Source organism: Helicoverpa armigera, chromosome 11 (genome assembly GCF_030705265.1).
Source record: "Helicoverpa armigera isolate CAAS_96S chromosome 11, ASM3070526v1, whole genome shotgun sequence".
NCBI lineage: Eukaryota > Metazoa > Arthropoda > Insecta > Lepidoptera > Noctuidae > Helicoverpa > Helicoverpa armigera.
The window spans coordinates 12,255,937-12,276,479 of NC_087130.1; the positions used below are offsets into that span (position 1 = coordinate 12,255,937).

General features: G+C 35.0%; 3 protein-coding genes across 4 annotated transcripts; 1 reads left to right on the forward strand and 2 right to left on the reverse strand.

Annotated features, from left to right (window-relative positions):
* Positions 1 to 194: 194 nt before the first annotated feature.
* On the reverse strand, positions 195 to 2,137 carry LOC135117482 (tRNA-splicing endonuclease subunit Sen34-like). The gene is given in 9 exon segments (XM_064036819.1): positions 195 to 404; positions 903 to 956; positions 959 to 1,051; positions 1,144 to 1,254; positions 1,333 to 1,419; positions 1,422 to 1,447; positions 1,526 to 1,661; positions 1,738 to 1,824; positions 1,899 to 2,137. Coding segments are annotated over 9 exon segments (801 nt in total). The 5' UTR covers positions 1,951 to 2,137; the 3' UTR covers positions 195 to 249.
* A 536-nt stretch (positions 2,138 to 2,673) lies between these two features.
* Positions 2,674 to 5,373, forward strand: LOC110370202 (epimerase family protein SDR39U1). The gene is given in 9 exon segments (XM_064036962.1): positions 2,674 to 2,680; positions 3,373 to 3,417; positions 3,420 to 3,443; positions 3,446 to 3,572; positions 3,789 to 4,023; positions 4,180 to 4,225; positions 4,228 to 4,412; positions 4,753 to 4,784; positions 4,786 to 5,373. Coding segments are annotated over 9 exon segments (888 nt in total). The 3' UTR covers positions 4,973 to 5,373.
* A 1,440-nt stretch (positions 5,374 to 6,813) lies between these two features.
* LOC135117483 (purine nucleoside phosphorylase-like) lies at positions 6,814 to 14,854 on the reverse strand. 2 transcript variants are annotated; one of them, XM_064036820.1, is made up of 6 exons: positions 14,564 to 14,854; positions 12,442 to 12,551; positions 11,765 to 11,943; positions 9,915 to 10,157; positions 7,747 to 7,890; positions 6,814 to 7,489 (listed from the first exon to the last, which is right to left on the reverse strand). In XM_064036820.1, exons 1-6 carry the CDS (start codon positions 14,683 to 14,685, stop codon positions 7,268 to 7,270), a joined length of 1,020 nt encoding a protein of 339 aa, XP_063892890.1. In that variant the 5' UTR covers positions 14,686 to 14,854; the 3' UTR covers positions 6,814 to 7,267. The 2 variants fall into 2 exon arrangements, with proteins under 2 accessions (XP_063892890.1, XP_063892891.1); XM_064036821.1 differs by having other exon boundaries at positions 12,460 to 12,551; positions 14,564 to 14,853.
* Positions 14,855 to 20,543: the final 5,689 nt, after the last annotated feature.

The window sequence follows — 20,543 nt, forward strand, 5'->3', positions numbered from 1 at the left end:
GGCGTGAACGAGGTGTATGGTTTTCGCGGGGTTCTCGCGTATTCGAACGCCTGTTCTGTTCCGCGATCAGTGTCTGTATTTTGTCCGGATTTTAAATAATAAAACCTGGAAATAGCCATTAACTTAGCAAAATGCTATAGAACAACTTCTATTATCTTGGGTTCATAGGAGATCAATAAAGAAAATAATAAGGGTTCATAAACCTGTATATTCAAATAACATTATCATGCCATTGGAGGGTTTGATATTCTAACTTTCCATGACAATTATAAAGGCTAAGACAGCTAGTTTGTTTACTGATACTGATAATCTTCCAAATGCCACAAGCTGTGCGGGACTGATAGTAGCTGTGTGGTCATAAATACAGCGCACCATGTAGGTTGCATGAAATCTCACTGGGTCTCCTGAAACATTAAAATTATTGCTTCTATATAGGTACCTACAGTGTCAAGCCTTTTTTATCGTCCCACTGCTGGGCACAGGCCTCTCTCACAGGAGAATTGAGCATTCATCTCTTCTTATATGTATTTCAAATAAAATTTAAATATAAAGGAATTGATTTTGATATATCTTGACAGAATTACTTGCCAATTCCAATTCACCCAAAGTTCATTCTGTTGCTATACAAAACTTAGTTATAGTTAAATACAAACAAACAAGGGCTGGCCTATACTTGCCAAAGGATATGCCATCCAGCGTGGCAATGCAGCCAGCCTTTTGGGCACGAACCCAGCTGACAGAGATGCGGATGAATATTTTGATACTTAGTTTTAATATTTCCCTATCATAAATTGTATTGAAACTGTATTGAATAAATGAGTCGAAGGTAAAATACTTAGTTGTTCAATGGTTTAGTTAGGTATTCCTACAAAATAAAACATCATCATTACACCTTCAATTACCTGGATATAGAAGATAATCACAACCAAACTTTGATCCATTAGTTATATGATAGTGTTTTCCCATAAATTCTTGAAGATTTTATATTTTATTGCACCTTTTCCTTCCACAACACTGGGATGTAACACATCAATATTAACTATTTTCTTTTCTGTAACAATAAAGTAATAAATATTTTAGAACATTTATTTAAAATTTATTATGTATTTTTATCTCTATTCTGTATCTTTTTTAAATAATTACCTGTAGCAATGTAATGTTCTGTTGGCAAGTGTGTTAAAACATGAGCTGGAGCTAACTTTGGCAATTTACTAATTTCCTCTTGCAATAGTGTCTGTTTATCCAACTGAATATCTGTGAATTTAACATATTCAATTAAAGAAATACTACAAATTAAGCATTAATTTACAAATCATAGCTTTATATAAATACCAGTAACTCCTTTGGACAATAATTTTTGTCTCTTCCCTGCAATTATAATGTCTATCTTCTGTGACAACTGTTCTATTTTCCGTTTTTCAAAGCTTCAGTTTGTTCAGCTAAAACACTGCAATATAAAAAATATAAGTGCATGTTTTCGTCTACATATTTTAAATTATTTCTGTATTTTACAAAAACTCTTTACTTTTGTTCCAGTTCCTTTATTCTCTGCTTTTCTTCTTCAGTTGGTTTTGTTGTTAAATTAGGTAATTCAAATAACTCACAAACTCCTTTCTCTACTAATAATGCAGCTTCCTCAGAAGTTAAAGCCATAGGTAGTCCTTAAAATTAAAAAGTATTTAATTAGTTTGATTCCTCTAGTTTAAACAGATATTAAAAATGCCTTGTTATACATACCTAGGAAATCATTTTGCCTTGGGAATGATGGTATGGAACCGATGAGTGAACCACATATGCGATGATTAGCTCGTAAGATAAACCAATCTAAATTAAACACCTTGTATTAGTACTAAAGTAAAATTTTGGACAAACATTGAAAGAAATTATTTATTAATTACCTTCAGAGTTCCACACATATGCAATGCCATTTTCAACATATAAGGATATCATATTTAGCTTATTTTAATTGGTTTTTAAACTTCTAAACTTTTGTGGGTATGATGGAAATCAAACAAAATAGCTATTTCAGAGGAGATATTTTCATGCTAATCATTACGTGGTTGCCCTGTTACAGTTAAGACTTTTAACACCACATTCATTTTCTCAGTGCACTCTGTTTTATAATAATGGAAAACACTTTTTCAGCTTTTTCAGCAGCCAGCCAAGAAATATTTATTTACATTACAAACTGACAATGACATTGACAAGTTGAGCCTGTTGACTTAACAAATGCACTCCATAATACTCTGTCGGCCAGAATAAAACTAAAATGAATAACTTGGCATTTCAGTAATTTGATTTGCTAATCTCTAATAGTCTCTTAATGACAATAATATAATTATATATACGGCACGATCATGTACCAGTCAACCACATTGTATAGTAGGTAACCACATATTTATGTGCGCAATATCTTCTGTTTCTGTCTGACGTTCAATCATGTCAAATTGACATAATCAGCTGTAACTGCTGTTTAAAAATAAATGAAAGAAAGATAACCTTCAAAAATATGGAATAACAAATCTACAGCAATATCTGACGAATAATATTACTTATTGATAAATTTAGAGATGATTGTTATGCTATGATAATTATAACTCTTGTTGATGACAACTGATATTGTAGTGAGAGAAGAAATTCTTCAGTGATTATATAATTTGTCTATTATCAATAATGGCAGGTAGAAAAATCATAATTGGTACGTTTTGAGAGCATATTTATGAAATAAAGATTATTTATAAACGGTGCATATACACAACACTCCACAAACAGACATATATACTTATTTTACGAACTTATTAAAAACACCGGGAAACCTAAATACTTATTTCATATTTGCTACTGTATATTGCAGATTCTCTAACAAATTCTAACTTCACCATATACAATATACGTACTGCTGGTAGTATAAGAAAAAGAATAAGCAATGTGTATAGGGCTGCCATCTGTCGGGTTTCCCCTGATTTGTCCTCGTTTGGAGGTCCCAAACGTCGGAGTTTCAGAAGTGTCGGGAAAACCCGGACACTTCATGTAAAGCACCTCATTAAATTTAAGTATATGTTAATAGTAAATGGATTACAAATTAGGTATTACCTACTTTGTTTAAAAAATCGTACTTGTTTAATCGATGTACGCCAAATGTCGGGTTTATTTAATGTTTATCCGGGTTTGGCAAAATTCGAGATGGCAGCCCTACTCTGATATGAAAATGATGAACTTAGTAGTAGGGTTTTAATTGCAGAATATATTAACTTTTATGGTAAATTTTACTAAGGTAAAAGCCAATACATGAAACAACACACATAGGTACATTACTTACATAGTTTGTTATAAAATTGTAATTGTATAGCTCAATTATAAAATATTTTTCAGGTGGTGGAACAGGCTTTATTGGAAGCCATTTAGGGGAACTGCTGACCTCAAAGGCTATGCTGTTCTCAATGTGGCCGGAAGCCAGCAACCAACAATATCTCATGGTCAGTCTTAGAGCAATCGGGATTACCCAAAGCTTGTGCAGTTGTCAACTGTGCTGGACAACAATTTATGGATTTCACAAAATCCTGGACACCTGGGTGAGACATTTTATTTTCTTTTAAATATATTTATGACCTATTCTATATGAATTAGCTAGTTATTTTTTTACTTACCTCTTTATAAGCCCCTTTTAAATTCCCTATGTTGGAGAATATTTTTATACATCTCTACAAAAATATTATTTGTTTTTATTTTTGTGGCTGCATATTATCCAAATTAAATACAAAATAACACATGATCTTTACCATTTACAGATTTAAACAAAATGTCAAGAACTCCAGAGTTTACACAACTAAAGCATTAGCTAAAGCAATTAACGAGAGCAAAGACAAGCCAAAGGTTTATGTTGTCCTCACTGGCGTTGGTGCTTATGAACCTTCAACGTCAAACATTTATGATGAGTGCAGTCCCACCACAGGCCACGATTTCTTTTCTCGACTTACAGTTGAGTGGGAGAAGGCTGCTCAAGTGGATGAACCTGTTAGGCTTGTAAGTGTTCACATATTTTGATTTAAGACAATTCTAGCTTCTAAACTTATATGTATATTATTCAATCAATTCGCTCAAACCATTGTAGGGTCGCGCTTGTAAGCTTATAAGAGACCCAATTACATTATTATCCATACATTACAAGTTACTTTTTAGGTAATAGTTCGTTGTGGCGCTGTCCTAGGCCGTATGGGTGGTATGATCAAAACATGTTTCTTCCTTTTTACCTCGGGCTCGGCGGCCGCATTGGCAGTGGCACGCAGTACTTACCATGGATCCACATAGACGACCTCGCTCGACTGATACTGTTTTCAATCGAAAATGAAAATGTTAAAGGTGTACTAAACGGTGTGGCGCCGCAAGTTATAACCAACGATGATTTCACTAAAGTAAGTACCTATAAACTGAATCCAATGTAGGTAACCTACTTAGTAAAATTTCTTAGGATGGGAAGAATGATATTGTGACAAATGTAAAAATTATATAATCGCTAATCTTGTTATTGCGGCCTAAGATGCCGACTTTGCTCTTCAAAACTGGTAAAACAATATAATATGATGATTTTGATGCCATACGCCATTAGCGAGCTAACAGCCACTAAAATTTTCAAAACAATACAATGCATGAATGTCCTAAATTATTTTATATTGTATATTGGAGTGGTCTTGAAAGATAAGTTGTGAAAGGCCTTTACTATATTAATTTTAATATTCGTTTTATTATTTTCAGTCGTTTGCTAGAGCTTTGCGGCGACCCGCTTTTCCCAGTACCGGAAGTTATTCTAAACATGGTGTTGCATGAGGAGCGCGCTATGATAATGACAAAAGGCCAACACGTCGTGCCGAAGCGAGTCTTAGAATATGGCTTTGAATATAAATACGCAGATATCGACGAAGCTTGTAAAGAATTCGCGCACCTCTGTCCTCCTAAGAAACAACCGCTTAAATAGATACGTAAGTAAGTAGTCGCAAATTGTAATCGAATGATGTTATTTAAATACGATGCATTTTAAAGCAATCTCTGCTTATGTTGTTTCTGTAACTGTAATTAAATACTAGTGATTGTTAAAGTCTTATTAAATAATAATAGTATTTATCTAAAGTTTTAAATTATTCTACTTGCCTACATACAAGTAACTGTATCATTTTATGATGGTTCCAATGAGTAGCTGTAGTAACTTTAAATATTTTTGAGCTGAAGGCTGGAACAACTATAATAAAAATACATCGAAGAAATTTTATGTAGCCGATCTATGCTTATGGTAGGTATAAGTTTGTATGGAATTTGGGAAGTGGGGTTCCAATTAAGATATTAAAATAAGCTGTTAGTTCTTTACGATTATTTATTACAGAATCATTTTCACTTCTTTCTTGTTCAACACAACTTTGACCAATTTTCAGTTTGTTCATGCTCAAAATCACTTAGAATTATAATTTCTTAATTATTAGGGTAAGGATGCCAATTATGAGATACCATTTCTATTTTTGACTGTAAAACAAAACTATCACATTTGGAGCACTCTGAGATATAATTTTAGGTAGCAAATTTAATGTACTTTAAATGTGTCATAGCTATTTAGGGCTAAATAACATATTTTTCTGACTATACTGTAAAAGTGAAAAATATCAGAAAACAAACCAAGGCAACTGGTCTCCTATTATGAGATATTAGGGGTTTCTAATATAAGATAGTATCTTATATTGGGTTCCTTAAAATTTTAGGGGTAAACAAACAAAATAAACAATATTAATTTAATAATCACATTTTATTGTTGCTTATTAATTAAATGTTATACACAAACATGAGTCTTAATATTTTGGTACTTTAATCATGAAACTATAGACAAGTATCAGTCTTTAAAACAAACAAATGCAAACAAACAATTCGAGCTTTACTCACTAATCATAATCATTTTAATACAAATATCAAAGAAAAGTTATAAAAGTAATAACAAAATCAAAATCTTCTAAAATGTTGTAAATCTTACATATCTAAGCATAAAGAACACAAAAATTATCCTATGCTATTTCTCCACATTCCTCATGAGCCCATTTAAAACAACCTTGACACTTAGCCCATTTTTCTCCTCTTGTATTTTGTGAAAAGTTTCGCTGCAGTAGGGACATTCAGCATCATACTCATCCCCACTGCTATCCTGGACAAGATCTTCTGCACGGACATCTTTTTACATAGCTCAAGGGTACCCTTAGGAACACTAAATTGTTTTGCAGCTCTTAAGTAACCCATTTCGTTTCTTCGAACTGCATTCACACCTTGCATCATGGCATTATGGTCCCATGTCTTCCTTTTGATGGGAGGCATCTAAAACAAAAAATATAGGGTTCAACCCTACTTATAATAATTGCTCTTTTTGAGTACCACAATATGAGATATCTCATTTTAGGAACCCCAGCATATCTCATATTAGGAAAGCAACAATTTTACAAAATGGATGCCTTTTTTTGTTTTAAAAGAAACACAATGAAATTGCATTTACATCTTAAAATGGATCATATAAGGTACAAACCAAATATATATTAAGAGCTTTTTGCGTAAAAGTAAAGTTGTTACATACCTTGTAAACATTTGACGAAAAATATTTTGTTTTACGAAAATGTAAAACTACACGCACACGTACTTCGATCGCCGGTGGCCGGCACACTGGCAGACGTTTAGTGGTGTTTCTGTGCTGATCGCGCGACACTAGCGCCCAAATGACTGACGTGAATAGTTTGACTTATACCTTGCTATCTCATATTAAGCGCCTGTCTCATAATAGGCATCCTTACCTACTTATGAGTAATTTATATCTAGGTACACAACAATCATATAAAACTTAGAAACAACTATAACATCTTAATAGTTATACGTGAATATTTATAAATTGGCCTATCTAAACGTAATTTAACGTCTACATTTATAAATATAAAAAGTAAAAATTTGGACGACTACATTATAATTGAAAATAAAAAGATCTAAAAATGCACAGTGGTATGATGAATGCAAAGCGGCGCACGCGGCAGGCGACATTGTAAAGTTGCATGGCGCGTTACGCGTATTTTGTTAGCAAAATCGAATAGTCGAATAAATCAAATGTCAAACATTCGTGAGAACCTCGCATATACCTATAACCTAATAATGAAAATTTTACTCTACATCAATTATTCACAATAACAACTCCTGAGGGTAAGTTCATCAAAGACCTGAGTTCGCATCATGAGTGTAGGTAGAGTATCTATGAAGTTCAGTGGGTATGCTGTTGATGTTCAGGGTTCTTGGCTTCGATCTGTGCGAACCTTTCGACGAGCTTGCTGACGAATTGGCGCAAGATGTCCTGCCGCATGCGACCTACGTCTAGGACCTCTTCGTGGTTCGCCTCGTCATCATTGTCGTAACTCGTCACACATTCGTTGGTGATGAGGGATAGCGCGAACACGTTCAAATCGCAATGCCTTGCTGTGATAACCTGGAAAGAAGTTTATTTGTAAGTTGACTGGTTTCTAATTTTGACTTCTTTCTATTAAGATACTTATGTATGAAATGCTGGAGTGGATTTCCAACAACAACGATCAAATAGGAATTATAACATAGATAGGTATGTGCATGGAAACGTGATCGCAAAAGCTCCGAGTAAACTGTGACCAATTGATTTCTTGATTGATATGAACTGAAGAAATTTTGTACGAAAAATACTTTTAAGATTCATATAAATGTGCTTTGTACCTCGTGAACGGTGGACATGCCAACAGCGTCGACTCCGACCATCTTCAACATGTTCAGTTCAGCAACGGTTTCGAAGTTGGGTCCTCCGAGGCAGGTGTATACTCCCTCTCTCACTATATTGTCGATGTTCAACTCTTTCGCGATCTGTAAATAATGCCCGGTTTACACTTTGTTAAGTTAACACTGCAGGTGATTAGTGCAGGTGTTTAGTAATCAAGGTGTGAACGGAAGCGTAAAGTGATTAGTGTTAAGTGATACGTGCGATTAGTACTTATTGATTAGTGCAGTGAATAGAATCAAGGTATTTTTGTTGTTAAGTGACTACCCCTCTCAACTTTTCTACTACCTCTCTCGCAATTTGCCTGTACTAATCAGTGTGTAAATACGTGTGTGTTAAGTGCGCAGTGTCAAGTTCAAAGCGAAAATGAAGTGGACGGAACAACATACTTTATAATTCGTTAATTTAATTTAATTTTTAAATTCAAGAATACACAAAGTTTGAATGCCTATACAATGTTAAGTGCGCAGAATTTAAAACAAACAGTTGAGATGCGGCCCTATTGAAACTGAGTGAAGCGATGGGAATTCCCGATTTCAAAATTGAGTTCATTTTCTATATCAGATACCACAACAGATACAATCTCCTTAATTATTTGTCTCAATATTAGGCGCTGTTCATCTTCCATTTCTAGAGACACTATGCACAACGCACAGTACCACTATGAGCTTCTTCCTAAACATGTGTAAACGGAGATGGAAAAGACTACTTAACACTTGAGACTTATCGCGTAAAGTTAACGCTTAACACTTATCACTTCACACTTCGCAAAGTGTAAACCGGCCTTAAGATTCCAAAGTCAATTTAGTGTAAAGTCAATTTAGTGTAAAGTCAATTTTACAGCTGTGTAGGTATATAGAGTCCGTCTAAATTTCTTAAGCGACCAGAGACTTCTAATAATTCTAAATTTAAGTACATAAGTCTAAAACTTTGTTCATGCACCCATCCTTCAGGGGTAGGCTGAAGTAAATTGGGAGGTCTGTCTCTGGCTCTTAATCTACAGTCCCAGACGTTTTACAGAAGGCCGCCTAACTACAAATCAACTTTTCAGTTTTAACCAATTGTACAGATTTATATATTTCTGCTACTAAGATATCACAAAAGGCCTGCTTACTTAGTTCAATAACAGTATTCTTGATTGAAACCTTCCTACAAATGAAACAAAACCCTTCATCGAAAACAAATAGACTTGTTATTTAATAGAAGGGATTTCAATACCGCTATTATGAAGTTGGATAATCCATAACCAGTTTTAATCTAGGTAAGTACCTACGTATAAATATCCAAAGTAATCTCAGGTACCACGTTTTAGTTTCGTGACACTGAAACTACGTGTTATCTGGTAATGGCTTGTGTTATCGTCTAGTGAATTTAGTATTTATTTACTAAGGTACTGTAATCTTACAATGACTAAAATGTCATAAACGTATTTTTCTATCCTCACGTGCTATTTAATCTTATCCGTAGAAATTGGTAGTAAATCAAACCCTGCGACTTGATTTAATACTAAATGTAGGTATCTAGTATTTATAATTAAGAAGAGGGCTTTATTTGAACTAAGGAAACAAACATTAAGGTAGGCATCAAGCAAAACACTACGCAGCTGATATTTTGTCGTGCGTCAAGTTGTAAATCGTACTGGTGACCCCTGATAACCTTGGCTCTAGTTATGTTAATGAAACCACAGTGCGCATTCACAAAACATTTTAAGGGTAACAAAGGAAGTCGTAATAAATATAATCTCAGATCTTAACTTGCATTTTGCCTTTAAGACGCACTTCATAGGTCAGAAGCTAAAGATTAAAACTCACGTGCAAGAGAATGTGTAACTCGTGTTATCTGACACTAAGACCCCCGTGACAATGATATATCCTATAGAGAGATAACTCCCTCAAGATACACATAATTATTATTTAATAGAATAAATCTTTATATATGGACTTAGTTCTGTAGTAAAATTAGCAATAAAACAAAACAGTTTGTGATCTAAATTGCATTACAAATTGTATTGTATTGTCTTTCATTGTTTCATTTTTGCAGACCTCTAATGGTTGCCCGTCATTGGCACTCTGATGAACATGTAAATCTAAAGAATAGCCATAAGACTTACCTCTTTTGCTACTTTTCTATATTCGTAGTTGTAAGCTTTGCTCATGGGTGGGAAGCGAGGGCCGAACCTCTCGTCATTGGGCCCGTGCAGAGGATTGTTACCGGCGAAACCCATCATGTTGATGTGATCCTTCACGATCATGATGTCACCAATCTTGTATGAAGGATTTAGCCCTCCAGCCGCGTTGGTGGCAATCAGCGCTTTGATACCAATGAGCTTCATCACACGTACTGGCAGACAACACTGAAATTCGAAAAGGATTTCGTAAGTAGGTTGTAGTCTTTATATTTTTTAAGTAATCATAGACCTGAGGCATAGACATTCAGTTAGTTCTAAATTAAATAAATGGAATCGCTCTTTGTAAATGTGGTCAATAAATATTGTTTTAATGATGATTATATAATTAATTATTCTTAATTATTATAAAAAATATATATATTTTATAATTATGTTTAGGAAATTAATTGTGAAGTTTGTTCTGTGATTTTCTGAATCTACGAGTCAAGAAATCGAGCTAATAAATATCCTTTTGCAAAGAATACTGTGTTTTAGCGTATAAATCATATTCAAATTGTCTTGAATTAAATTGATAACATTTAGCCGTCAAGCAACAACCTGAAAGCAGAATTCCCAAAACATTACTTATCAGTTTTACGTACCTACCTAATCTGAAATTAGCGTGTAGCACGTGACGGGTATTTGTTTAGTCATTTGTTTATTAACTTTTAAGTAGTCAATTTCTTCTTGGGAAAAGAGCGGGATTTACCAAATTCATTGTATTTTACACTTACGAAGCAGCTAAGTTTTCGGTAAAAGCATTGACCGTTTTAACATTAACCGCACTGCAATGTAATTAATAATAAGTTAAAGAAGAAGATTTATATTTCCTATTAAGGAAATGATTATGTTTTGGGTTTGATTAGCGTTTTGAAACAAGGATCACATTAATAGAAAACCACTGCTGCTAATAGGTGCTTAGTATACCTATATAAATTATCCTAAACAATTTTCTGTATTTAAGAACGGTCATTTCTACTTATTGAGCCTACGCTGGCCTAAAGATAGGATAGGCACGTCAAGAGCCACAAAAAATAAATTCTGGATGTCCATGAACGTTAATTTAGGTAATAACTAGATATCTTCAGTGACTAACGATGTGTTATTGTGTTGTTATCATCATTACTGGTGGTTACGTATGCAAAAATCTAGTTTTACTTTATACAATCTTGTGCGTTTATCTAGGCTTACACTCCTACTACTTATCATCATTATTTTCGTTTTCTTAACTGTATTTTAAGTTATGTGACATATTTATAAAACGATCACTAAAAGAACGAGAGCGTCTGATATTGGAAGTATATTATCTCGCCGTGTCCGTTACTCTCCATTGTAATGCTCATAACAAGAGATAACCCCCGCTGGGGTCGCGAGCGCTTTGCATCAGCCACATCCAGATATGGGTAAGTCGACGACGAGAATTTTCCGTAGATTACAGAAATGTTTATTTATATACGCGTAGTTAAGAACGTAAAGATCGTAAGACATTAGGCGGTTACATCATTGTTATCTGCTTAATCTAATAGGGAAAAACAATGTTGTTGATTCTGTTACATTGTAAGCTCATGTTGAGCCTATTTATCCTAGACAATTCTAATTAATACTACTGAAGAGAAACTATGATCTGTTTCCGTAATCATTCAAATACTTCAGAAGGTTATGTTAGGTACTTTTTAAATTGTTATAATTATAAAGGTAAACGAAATGGGCTATTTGTGCTTTAAAGTCAAGTCAAGTTATGATATGCCTATTATAAGGAAATAATGGCATATATAATTTATAGTGTTATCTACCTTCCATAGTGGGTATCCTTCATAGTAGTGGAAGCGTCCCTGCATGGCTACGACGGGGATACCGCTGATCTTTCCGAAGACCAGTTGTCCACGGTGACCCTCGACTGTGCTCACAGGGAAGTTGGGAATGTCCTCGTATGAGATAGATTCAGCATCCGTGATAGTTTCAGCCAAGGAACCTGTAGAACAAATACACATACAGTGTAATTGTGTGTCTATTCAGAACAGTCATCAGAATTTTTCTATTGTGCAATGAGTTAGTCTGCTCACTTTTGATTGCACAGATCCGTTATGTCTGACATGAATAGCTTAGCTTATCGAACACAATTGTCAACTACAGGTATATACAGGTGTCGATAAAAGCAGATAACACTGCGGTGTTACTAGGGTAACAAAATAGCGTAAATATTCGGTTGAGGTGCATATTGCTAAGATAAATGTGCCAGTCTGACTCATTACATGTGCAGGACGAAGCTATGCAAAGTGAAGATGTTTTATTGTGTAATATTTAAAACCACCACCAAGTCAAATGATCGTAACTGTGCATCATCATCTCCCTTTTCCCAGCCATTCTAGTAAATAACTATGTTTTAGAACCATGTCGAACCCAGTCTTTTGGTCGATAAGTTTCTCTTTGCATAACTTCGTAAGAAAAATTAGCGTGAATTAATATATACCCTCTTTCCAATACGAACCCATCCCAGAGCCGCAAATAATGCCGATGTGCGGCTTCACAGATACGCGACAGCAAAAGTTTGCTATTTCTAGTAGAGTTTCGTAGGAGTATCTGAAACAATAAAAAGAACATCAAGTTTGTGTAAAAGACAACCTTCACTAACTAAATACATAAGTACTGCCTCCCGCTCAATCTGAAAGAGATCCAATAGCAGTAATCCTATCCTTCAATAGAGCATCAATGCCATATTCGTAACGTAAATCAGAAGCTTCCTACATCGTCAGAGCTTTATGAAAATCAATTGCTGATCATGGCAGCTTCGTTGAAAGCGTTGGTCAGTTGCATTGTGACACGGCCTAATTTATATGAACTCGATGCGTCAATGTCTCCTGTACTGATACGCCACATAAATTGATGCACTTGGCTTAGAGTTCATAAACGAAAGGAACTTTACTCCCTAATAAGATGAGATTAACTTTTACGTCATAATGCATCAGCAATAATGCCAGTCTCGGTCGGGTTATTTATAGAATTTTATTTATAACTTCAAAACTTGATAAAAATGTACCATTTTTCTTCGGGTTATTTTAATCTGAACGTCCTCCATATAATTATCATGAATGTTATTTATTCTTTTAAGGGCAATGAATCTGCGTCATACAAATTCCTAAATCGTTTCCACGTCGTCGCTTGTACAACCTCTGGCATCTGTTTCTTACAGTGGAATTTCCTTAAAAGGATATGGATTTGATAACACTGCCTACCTATATGCCCTACTACTGTCTTAGTTATGGGTAATTATGTACCCACGTTAAATTATATATTTAAGAACTCTTCTTTAAAGGATCAATGAATATTCAATATCATATCTTACGAAATATTTTTAATTTTGCGTTTAGTTTTAAAACTGTTATCAAACTCCTGGATATGTTTACTCGTCGCTTTATCTAAACCACTATCAGTCAAGATTATTTCAAGATTACTTGACACGCCCCTTCAATAAAAATACTTTTGGAATCCGTTTGTAAATCATGTTGTATATTTAGTCTTTGAATATATTATCACGTCAGAAGGTTGTATGGAATTTTACGAGATGGACAATCCAGTTTTGCCTCAAGAATGTGTAACAAGAACACTCATCACCAGTGTGTTAGAGTTTCCGCACGCTTGTCCAATTGCATGTAATTGCAATCTGCATCTCTCCCGGCTTCGTGTCGGCGATCATACATGATTGTAGTCATTACCGGGCTATTTCGTTGAGGAAAAAAGCCGGTTAATTACAATTCATACTATTTTTACAAGACCACATTTTTGCGAAGTCGGTGCGGGCCTTTATGCGTAAGTAGAGTACGTATAACGTTTATTAAATTTAGTTTATCAAAGACAACCACAGGTACTTTTCCACTAAGTACTTTTTGCTAATGGTTAGTCAATAAAATATTGACTCATAGTAGGTCATTACTCGGGTTATTTCCCCATTATTTTCCTTCAGGTGTGTGACTAAAGCCCAATTTCATGAAAATATGTTCACAACAATACTAAGGTAATTGTCGTAGAATTATAGTTAAACTTGTAAGTACATATGCCTACTGCCTACACGTTCAATGAGTCTGTTCGTAAGTAATTGATTGCACGAATATAATTTTCAAGGATGAAGAAGTTTCTGTACACAGCGATTGATTGTTATGATTCTTTAATTTATCGTTTAACCTTCGTTAAAGTCTATTGGATCATGAAACGTAAAAGCATAACAAACAATAGATCTATCTAGAATTTTTACTGAATAGAAGACGGTTAGAGTTTGATTTAAAGATGGTGAAAGGAGCATATAATTATTTAATTAAATTAATTGGCTGGCAATTGCTTTGTAAATTATTATAACGGTTTCGCAAGATTGATGTTGGACAGGTACACTAGAATATTAAATCAAGTGAAAGTTTTTTTGTAGATATTGGTGTACAAGTAGGTATGTACGTACTCAATTAGGAAATATATTTAACAAAACTAGTAGACAGATGAAGCATTCAATATTTCTTTGATAAATACTAGAAGATAATATAGCAGCTATTCCAACACGACAATTGAGTATTTGTAAACACGATAATCTTAGCGTCGGTACATACCCTTTAGGTGAGTTCCCATTTCCGTTTCCATTGGCAACATCCGTTTCAACTTCAGGCAGAACTTTCTTCGCCGGCACGAAAGCCTTGGCGTCATTTAAGTCATTCGCGTTAATAGGAGCCATCACTGCACTTGATTAATTGGTAAATTAATAAATAAATTGTTAGCGTAGGTCTCTATTGGTCGATGTCCGAGAATGAAATGCGGCGGACGATAGCCTTCGTCAGTTTTATACATTGAGTCAGTTCTCGCATTGATACAGTTATCGTGATACAAGTTCATTGGGTGTAGGAGTTTCAGCCAGTGATCAGTGGAAGGGTACGTCCTCGGTTATTGATAAAAATAAATATTTTATCTATGTTTTATGTTCACGTAAGAAAATTGTGTAAGTAGAGTTTTTGAGATCAGTGCACAATCTTGCGGTAGGTTGCATCATTTAGCTGCTTGACTCAGTGCTTATCAAAATTTTGGTTTTTACATATTACGTTAACGACAGTCCTAATTATAAAATACTGGAATAATAAAAGTAACGTAATCGTACGTTATAGCGTAATCGTCACAAGATTTGTCTTTTCATGATCATCAGATTACATATATTACAAATTATGATGAAAAGGCGTAAAAATACTTATCATTCTAACCTTATCTCTGTTGTTTATGAAAGATTGGATCGAAGTCGCAAAGCAAGAAATGATTGATTAATATTGATCTAAAAATTAAAGGAAAAATACAACAATGCATCTTCGTAGATTTCGAAGTAATCATCAATATTCGATATTCCTTTACAAAGAACAGATTAACCCTCTGTGGGATTCGCTCTTTACCGACTTTTCCAAGTAAACATTTTGCTTCAGCACGCGAAACTGCGAGCAAGCTGCACGAAAGTTTTGAGTTTCTTGTAGCAATTGCAAAATGATCTGTGATTATGATTACGTACTTGAAGACCGTTTATTGAAAAAAAATGCAAATACATTTCGAGACAAACACTCTTAAGGTAGAATTCCGTGGATAGCGGCTACGACAGCCGCGCGCACGACAGTCGTCGGCCGCGCGCGACAATAATCAACCTATGAAGGTAGAATTCCGAGGATAGCGGCTACGACAGCCGCGCGCTTACGACAGTCGTCGGCCGCGCGCGACAATAGTCAACATATGAAAATGTATGGCGCCGCTGAGGCTCGCGACAGTCGCGCGCGGCCGACGAATTTCGTGAGCGCGCGGCCGTATGCATCTCAACATGGTCTAGCGCTTAATAACATCTATAGAATTTTAGTAAAACCAGAATTGAATTGTTTTATTTAGTCGGCAAAACTTCCTTTTGTTTTCATTACAATACAAATGCTTTTGAATCAGTATTTGGTAGTATCCTTCATCATTTCTACTTTTAAAGATAGGGTAGATTGGTAATCTATTTTCATAATACAGCCACAGCAACACGTCATCCTCTTCTTCTTCAAGGATATCAATTAGCACTTCGACTAGGGGAAACGGACGAACAAAATCTACTAATTTCAACACAATGCCGCGCGCGCTCACGAAATCGTCGGCCGCGCGCGACTGTCGCGAGCCTCGGCAGCGGCGCCATACATTTTCATATGTTGACTATTGTCGCGCGCGGCCGACGACTGTCGTAAGCCGCGCGCGGCTGCCGCGAATTCTGCCTTGAAAATGTATGCGCCGTTGCCGAGGTCCGCGACAGTCGCGCGCGGCCGACGAATTTCGTGAGCGCGCGCCGTATGCATCTCAACATGGTCTAGCGCTTAGTAACATCTATATAATTTTAGTAAAACCAGAATTGAATTGTTTTTATTTAGTCGGCAAAACTTCCTTTTGTTTTCATTACAATACAAATGCTTTTGAATCAGTATTGGGTAGTATCCTTCATCATTTCTACTTTTTAAAAATAGGGTCGATTGGTAATCTATTTTCATAATACAGCCACAGCAATACGTCATCCTCTTCTTCTTCAAGGATATGAATTAGCACTTCGACTAGAGGGAACGGACGAACAAAATCTACTAATTTCAACAAAATGCGCGCGTTACGAATTTCGTCGGCCGCGCGCGCTGTCGCGAGCCTGGCAGCGGCGCCATACATTTTCATAGGTTGACTATTGTCGCGCGCGGCCGACGACTGTCGTAAGCCGCGCGCGGCTGCGTACCGCGACCCACGGAATTCTGCCTTGGTCATTGAATGCTTGCGTATTTGCGTCACGGGTCATGGGTCCCATTAAAGCGCAAAACAATTAATCTTAGTACGACCAACAGGCAATGATTGTTCACAGTCTAGCAATTCGTGGAGCATATTTTTATGGACATTTACAAATATACGATATTGTTTACTGCTGTTGGATTCAAAAGCAGTATAAAGCAACAGCAGAATAGGAACCTAATATGTGTGAATGTTTGTAATTTGATATGCATTGCCTCCTAACTACTGAACCGAATACAATAAATTTGCCAAATACTTAGCCAGTTGCACATAGATTCAGTACTTATTAGTACAGGCACAAATTCCTACAGAAACTTTACACTTAGTTCAAGGATGTAGGCCTGCAAATATCATGGCCGTGTAGGCACGTTGACTGACAAGTGACATGTATTAGGAACACTTTAACTTTCCCTTAATACAATCTTACCCAGCTGTTCTCCGCGGCTTCACCGCATCCTGAAAACGAATTCTCGAAAAGATGACCTTTCAGGCTCTAGACTGCAAGTTTTGCGAAAACGCCGGACAGAGCTACTTTCGCATGTTTAATATTTTGTCTTGTATATGACACTTTTTATCGTTATAATTTTACAAAACTTAATTCGGCCTTCAATGATGGATTTTCCGAAAAAAACAGCAGTTTTAGTTTGAATTCGCCAATCAATTAAGTATAATAAAATGTAGCTGACATTACCGATGATAAATGAATTTATATTTTTGTTGTTTTCCTGTGTCACGGGCAGTGTCAGCAGGTGCTTAGTATTTACGAATTTGCATTATTAGTGAGGACCTTACTTTAACTGAAACACGCTGAGTAAGAAATATGATACTAAGCATGACTAAGACACTGACTTCTCTTGAACGCGTTCACATTTAAACGTCAAAAATTTAAGGAAACTGGTTCAACATGAACTCGTTTGAATTTATTATGGGCTAATGCAAATTAGACTGTGAACTTTGTTAAAAACACGTGGTTCAAGTCAGTTGATCTTGACTGATCGCCAGTCACCACCACTTTATGATTAAAATATGTGTTAACTTAGGTATTTTTATGGAACCCAAAGCTCTGATGGTCCCTTTTATTTATTTATTTATTTATTTATTAAACTATGGAGAACTTACAGCTAAACAAAACAAAATAAAAAGGAAGTCTTAGTCGATAGAGAGCCAATTAAAAGTCCTCGCTTATAATAACAGCCTAACAATAACGTGATCACACATCAGTGCAACTTTTAGAGATAATAATATATAAAAAAAACAATAGCATTTTAAATACAAAGAGAAAGAAAGAAAGGTAGTTCTAAATTGATTAATTTGAAGAATTGTATGCCTTTACAGGTAATAAACATTACAATTTACAGAGAAATACTAAGGTATCAACCCTTGATAGAAGTTCCAAGTAAAATGAGCACTGAGCACTATTGAGCAACTCCTGACAGGCTAGAAGGATGTTTGATATTGATCAGGACAGCTTAGGGGCTATTGTCAACAAAAGCAATGCTTAGCTGTTACTACAGATCAACACATTTGAGATTACATGATGAAGGGAGAATCTATAAGGGTTCCTTGTTAAAAGAGCTTAATTAACACTAATTACGTATAGCACCGAGTTCAGATAAACTGAGTATCTTCATATCTATGCCCCATGGTCATCTTTACTATCAGGGTGAGTAGATTTATCTTGACGTGGAAAATACGGAACAAATAGGATATAAGTAGTAAAATGATGTAATTATTTACACTGTTATTTATCCTATAAGTAGAAATTGTATTAATATCTAGTAGGTATACTAATGTTGTAAAGCTGAAATGTTTGTTTGTTTGAACGTGCTAATCTCATGAACTACGTGTCCGATTTAAAAATATGTAGTTTAGTGCGAGATAGGCCGCAAGTGCAAAAGCTGGCATAAGCTAGTATGAAATAATTTATTTTGCAGTTTATATAAATTTAAAATTCACTTTCGTTAAAACCCATAACAATGATTATGTAAAATAAGAGAATTGATGAATAATTTAGTAATGACCTGTTTTATTACTAAAGATATGCGGTCTATTTTAAAACACGAGTGTAAAATTGACCTTTTCTTCAAAATGTCGTGTGGTTTGATGGTATTTAATAAAAATATTCCAATCAGGCAAGAATCTGAGATATTATCGTGAGATCCGGAATAGCTGGTCTGAAATTTTATAATAAAAGGATTGTTATCATTCGTAAATGCACTTTATCAAAAACCGTCGAATCGAAGAATTTGATTGTAATCTTAGTGACATTTAAAAACAAAAAGAAATCTTCGTTTTCGATAAGTAAAATAGTAATGATGTGTCATGAATTTATGACGATAACACGCCCCCGGCATGTTGATAACATGTTGTATGATACATTTTACTTCCAAGCATTTCGAAGTATTATTTAATTTTATCTAAGCTAATGCGTATAATTTTTATGCGCCATTATTCGAGAAACTGATTGATATAGAATTAGGTTACCAAAACATTGTTAAGATATAAAAAAAATGTGCTGAAAATTGTTTCTTTCCTGAAAACTAATTCAGGAATATTTTAGTTACGATATAAATTATTTCACATCATGATTTTTCAAAAGAATTACAGATTACAGATACCAGCGATTAGACTAAGTCAAGCGTTTGAAATAAGCTTTTCCAAATTCGATCAAACGACAAGTTTTCCTTATAAGTATTGACGATTTTTCTTCGCTCTCTTCGGGTCTAAGTATAAAAAAATAGTTTCATGATATATGATACCTATTATGTTTTCGTTCGAGAAAAATACAATATGAGACGCAATCAGAAAATGTCAGTGCCAGCACTTAGTCGGTCATGTTATCGGTCATAAGACAAACTGTAATAAATAAAGAATCTTCTGGACATACTTCACTGGCACGGAAGCGATGTTGTCTATTATCGCTTCATAATGTCGCTGGTCACAAACATTTATTCTGTACCGTTGTACCGTTAAAACTTAATGTCAATTTACAACACGTCATATTATTTTGATGACGCTATTATATATCAGTGTTAAGTAACTTATTTGTTTTATTTGTTGTTTAAATGATGTAATTATGGACACCAAGACAATCATTACTGTTGGGTGGGGTGCTGCTACACGTTTAGATTACTCGAGCTATATTTACGATAATGATTATCACCAACAGTTTTATTTTAACAAAACAAATTGTCTTAATGACTTTCATAATACAATTACATTGTATATTCATTATATTGAAACGGTTTTCGGAAACCAGGCATGTAGCGGGTAACTATAGTAGTATATAAATATATTCCTTAACTGATCAGTTTAGTTTTCTAAACTGAAAGCTGAGAGATTTCAGAAACTGAGAGGCGGTCGTAACGGGTAGTCGAAGCCCTGTCTATACAGTCTTATCTTTATAGTATTGGGTTGAGGAGATCAGATAGGCAGTCGCTCCTTGTAAACTCCTGTGTACTCTGCTGCATCCGGTTGCAAACTGAAAGCAAACCCCAACATCGCTGTTAAAGATTCTGAAACCTATCTATCTAATTCTAAACTAAGCTCGATCGCTGGATTTTCTAAATTATTTGACATCCATTAGGAAACTCCATCCTACCTATCTATCCGAGCGTGGTGTTCAAGAACAATGTTGAAATGAAATCAAGTTTTACGAAAACGTAATGTCATCTCATCTAGAATAGGAATATGTATGTATGCTACAAGCTCACATCGAATGAAATGCGTCAGATGCGTTAAAGGTCAAAATTAAGTAGATTATATATTGCT

What these genes read in the sequence shown, in the direction of transcription:
- LOC135117483 (XM_064036820.1), bottom strand. Translation starts at nt 14,685, where the DNA reads ATGGCTCCTATTAACGCGAATGACTTAAATGACGCCAAGGCTTTCGTG. An exon ending in AATGGGAACTCACCTAAAGG is followed by an intron (nt 12,552 to 14,563) that starts GTATGTACCGAC and finishes TTATTGTTTCAG; the next exon opens with ATACTCCTACGAAACTCTAC. An exon ending in GCATGTCCACCGTTCACGAG is followed by an intron (nt 7,490 to 7,746) that starts GTACAAAGCACA and finishes ACTTCTTTCCAG; the next exon opens with GTTATCACAGCAAGGCATTG.